This window comes from Sinocyclocheilus rhinocerous, unplaced genomic scaffold, assembly GCF_001515625.1.
Source record: "Sinocyclocheilus rhinocerous isolate Xijiao unplaced genomic scaffold, SAMN03320098_v1.1 scaffold35952, whole genome shotgun sequence".
NCBI classification, from domain to species: Eukaryota; Metazoa; Chordata; class Actinopteri; order Cypriniformes; family Cyprinidae; genus Sinocyclocheilus; species Sinocyclocheilus rhinocerous.
In genome coordinates, this window is record NW_015632956.1 from 1 (window position 1) to 3,113 (window position 3,113).

General features: G+C 38.5%; 1 protein-coding gene across 1 annotated transcript; it reads right to left on the bottom strand.

Moving 5' to 3' along the window:
• Positions 1-111: 111 nt before the first annotated feature.
• Positions 112-2,761, bottom strand: LOC107743087 (splicing factor 3A subunit 1-like; the record flags this gene model as incomplete). Its single annotated transcript, XM_016556197.1, has 8 exons — positions 112-558; positions 701-772; positions 908-1,009; positions 1,126-1,286; positions 1,584-1,610; positions 1,879-2,229; positions 2,320-2,437; positions 2,564-2,761. Coding segments are annotated over 8 exons (1,131 nt in total), but the record flags the coding sequence as incomplete, so codon positions are not given.
• Between the last annotated feature and the right edge of the window lie 352 nt (positions 2,762-3,113).

Sequence of the window (3,113 nt, forward strand, 5' to 3'; positions counted from 1 at the left end):
CAATTATTTCAGATCATCTCTTTATTCACGCCGCCCAAAATTGAGAATGTAATATGAAAAATAAGTAATGGCAATATTTGTGAGGGGAAAAAAAGACAGTATGGCTAATAACATTTCTTACTGAAATTTAGTAGGTAGGTTTTCCAAAGAGACAAGTATTTATTATGCATCCGACAAAATGTAATGTTTCAAAGCTAAACTATAGATTTGCAAATATTTAACACAATCACCTCAATAAAAAGTGAGACTAAAAAAGGGCAGTTTGCTAGGAGACAATATTAAATGTTCTGTGTTATTTAATTATTCATGCACTGAATGTAGGATAATCACAAGACACTGATTACTTTGAATTGTTTTTCTACAGAGCACAGCACACGTTCTTTTAAGTGTACAAAAGTAACAGGATTATAAGCACAATAATTAATGTGGAGGATTGAAACAGAGAAGATGAGCGATCTACTTCTTCCTTCCTCCTCTCTCCTTAAGGGCCAGATGGATGACAGATCCATTGTTCATGTTGTAATAGGCCAGAGAGTTGGAATCTTTGATGAAAATTCCCTGGAGAATCAACACAACAGCAGATCTGAGTTTTCAAAGCAAGTACTTTTATATTTAGTAATGTCATAACTAAGATGCCTTGTTCTTTTAAGCATTCAGAGTTTAAATAAAATAACCATCTCATTCAACTGACATATTTTACCTCGTACTGCAGTTTCTGTTTTCCAGCCGGCATACCGGTGGCTTCATGGATCTTAACCTTGATGACAGACACCTGAGGCACAGTATGGCATTTGATTAGCTCACATTTTCATGAATTCTATACATGTTTTGTATAATTCTAACGATTAGTAGTTAAAATGTGTACAAATGGTGCATACAGATATGAGATTAAAGGCAAACTCTTTACCTGGTCTGTGAGAGGCAGGCTGAAGTTCAGCACTTGGCCACTCAGCTTCCATTCTGTCTTGTCCTGCATGTTGGGCACCTGGACCTTGACTGCAACAGGTCCCTAAAAGAGAGCAAAGGTAAAATTAAAATGATTAACAGATGACCCTTATGTAATAACAGTTCAAAAATATGAATTGCTAACTGCACACAAAACAGTTTGCTGCAGCAGCAATGTACCTTGTTCCTGCGCAGGAACTCCTCTTCTGGAATCAGGTTGTCCTCGGTCTTCATTTTCTTGCTGGAAGGCTCGTCCTCGTGAGGAGGTGGAGGATGGGCAGGAGGCATGGGGGCGGCAACAGCGCTGGGAGGTTGAGGCACAGGGGGAGCAGGTACAAATGCTACAAAACAAAAGAGATTGATTAATTATAGCAAAATTATTATTATTAACAAAATTAATATAATTATTAAATTATTTATTAAATCAATTATTAAATTATGTATTGGTAATTATTATTACAATTATATAACAAAAGGTTTATTAAATAACAATATCATTATTTATATAATATAAATTCTACTATTATTATGTTACTTTTTTTATATATTTAATATAGAAATGTCTGTTGAATATTTATTTAAATTCATTTTTAAATTACAAGTAGCTACGCAACAGATCTGTTATTCCAAAGACTCACCAGCAGGAACCACCATATGTGACCTGCAGAGTAAGAGGAAGGGGTGTTAGATGAACACTACTACCTTCTGGTAATCCTCACTAAGGGGGCACCAAGGACAATAAGCACAATAAGCATAATTTTTTTTTATTAATGTGCTATATGTTTTTAATAATAATTATTCTTTAAGGATCACCAGAGGGTTAAATAATTTGTTTTAGTGATCTGGTTTAAGTGTTTATGGGTTTCTCAACAACGGGCATTGTTTTGGTCCTGCAGACTTTTAGAACACTAGTTTAATTAATTTGTCTACTACAATGTTGAACAGCGGATATAATTTTTTTCTTTTTCTTTCTTACCTTCTCCTCTGGTTTCTGTATCTCCTCCTCTCCGATCTTCTTACCAATGGCCGTTTCTTCCACACCGAAGATATCGGTACGTCTCTCGGCCAGCTGCTTCAGGCTGCTCTCAATGTCCAGGCCCGGAGCGTACACCTCCTCCTCGATCTGACGCTCATGGATGCTGCGGTCACGCTGCTCCAGCCAGCGGGGGTCCAGCAGGCCGATGCGCATGTGCTCCTGCATCTTACTGGCTGGGATCTTCTCACCAGTGATGGGAGAGATGAGGTATTCTCCAGGGGCGACCACAGGAGGCAGAGGCTTAGAGGCTGAAAGAAAGATGAGATGGAAAGTGAGTGGATTCAATGAAATATTTGCTGTTCTAGTATGTTAAAGTGTGTGTTTAAAAATGCCTTTACCCTTGGGGTCATAGTCTTTGCGGATGATAACCTGGTCCGGGGTGGGGGGCAGAGGTGGTGGCACAGGGTTATCAGGGGGTAGAGGAGCCTTCATGCCATTATCCTCTTCATCAGAGCCCTATTGAGAGAGGAATAACAGGTCAGTCGGTGTTAGTTAACCCACTTCTATGAACTGCTCATTTGTTACATTATGTGAACATGTAACATCCTCGTCCCATTGATATGATCATGCTGGTTGTCTCACCTCGTCCATGTCCTGCAGCTGTGTGTCCTGGTCTAACTGAGTTGCATGTCCTACCACCCTGCCCACTCTCTTATCCTCTTCATCTTCACTCTCAACCTCCATCTCCACCTCCTCACTCTCTCCAAACTTCTCATAACGCTCCTGGATCAGGATGCGAGCACCCAGCTCCTCAGGAGTAGTGGGAGGAGGAAAATTGCCTGTAATATGTCAAATAGTTTAAAAAAATTATCATCAACAATATGAATATCAACGACTATCAATATAACTAGTAATAAATATTATTTTATTAATTTATATTATAAATATAAATTAATATTGTGTTAATTATATACTACTACTAGGGGTGTGATGAGATCTTGTGCCACGAGATGTGAATTGAGATTGAGACAAGATTTCTCATTGAGGTGAAAAGCTCTTGCGATATCGCCATGACGGAGTGTGAGGGTGAAATTAGCACAGAATATGCCACCGTTACGTTTACATTACTCCACTGTCGTTTAGCTTTTTTTATAGAAATAAAAATAATTTAATTCAGTTGGATAACGGTCGC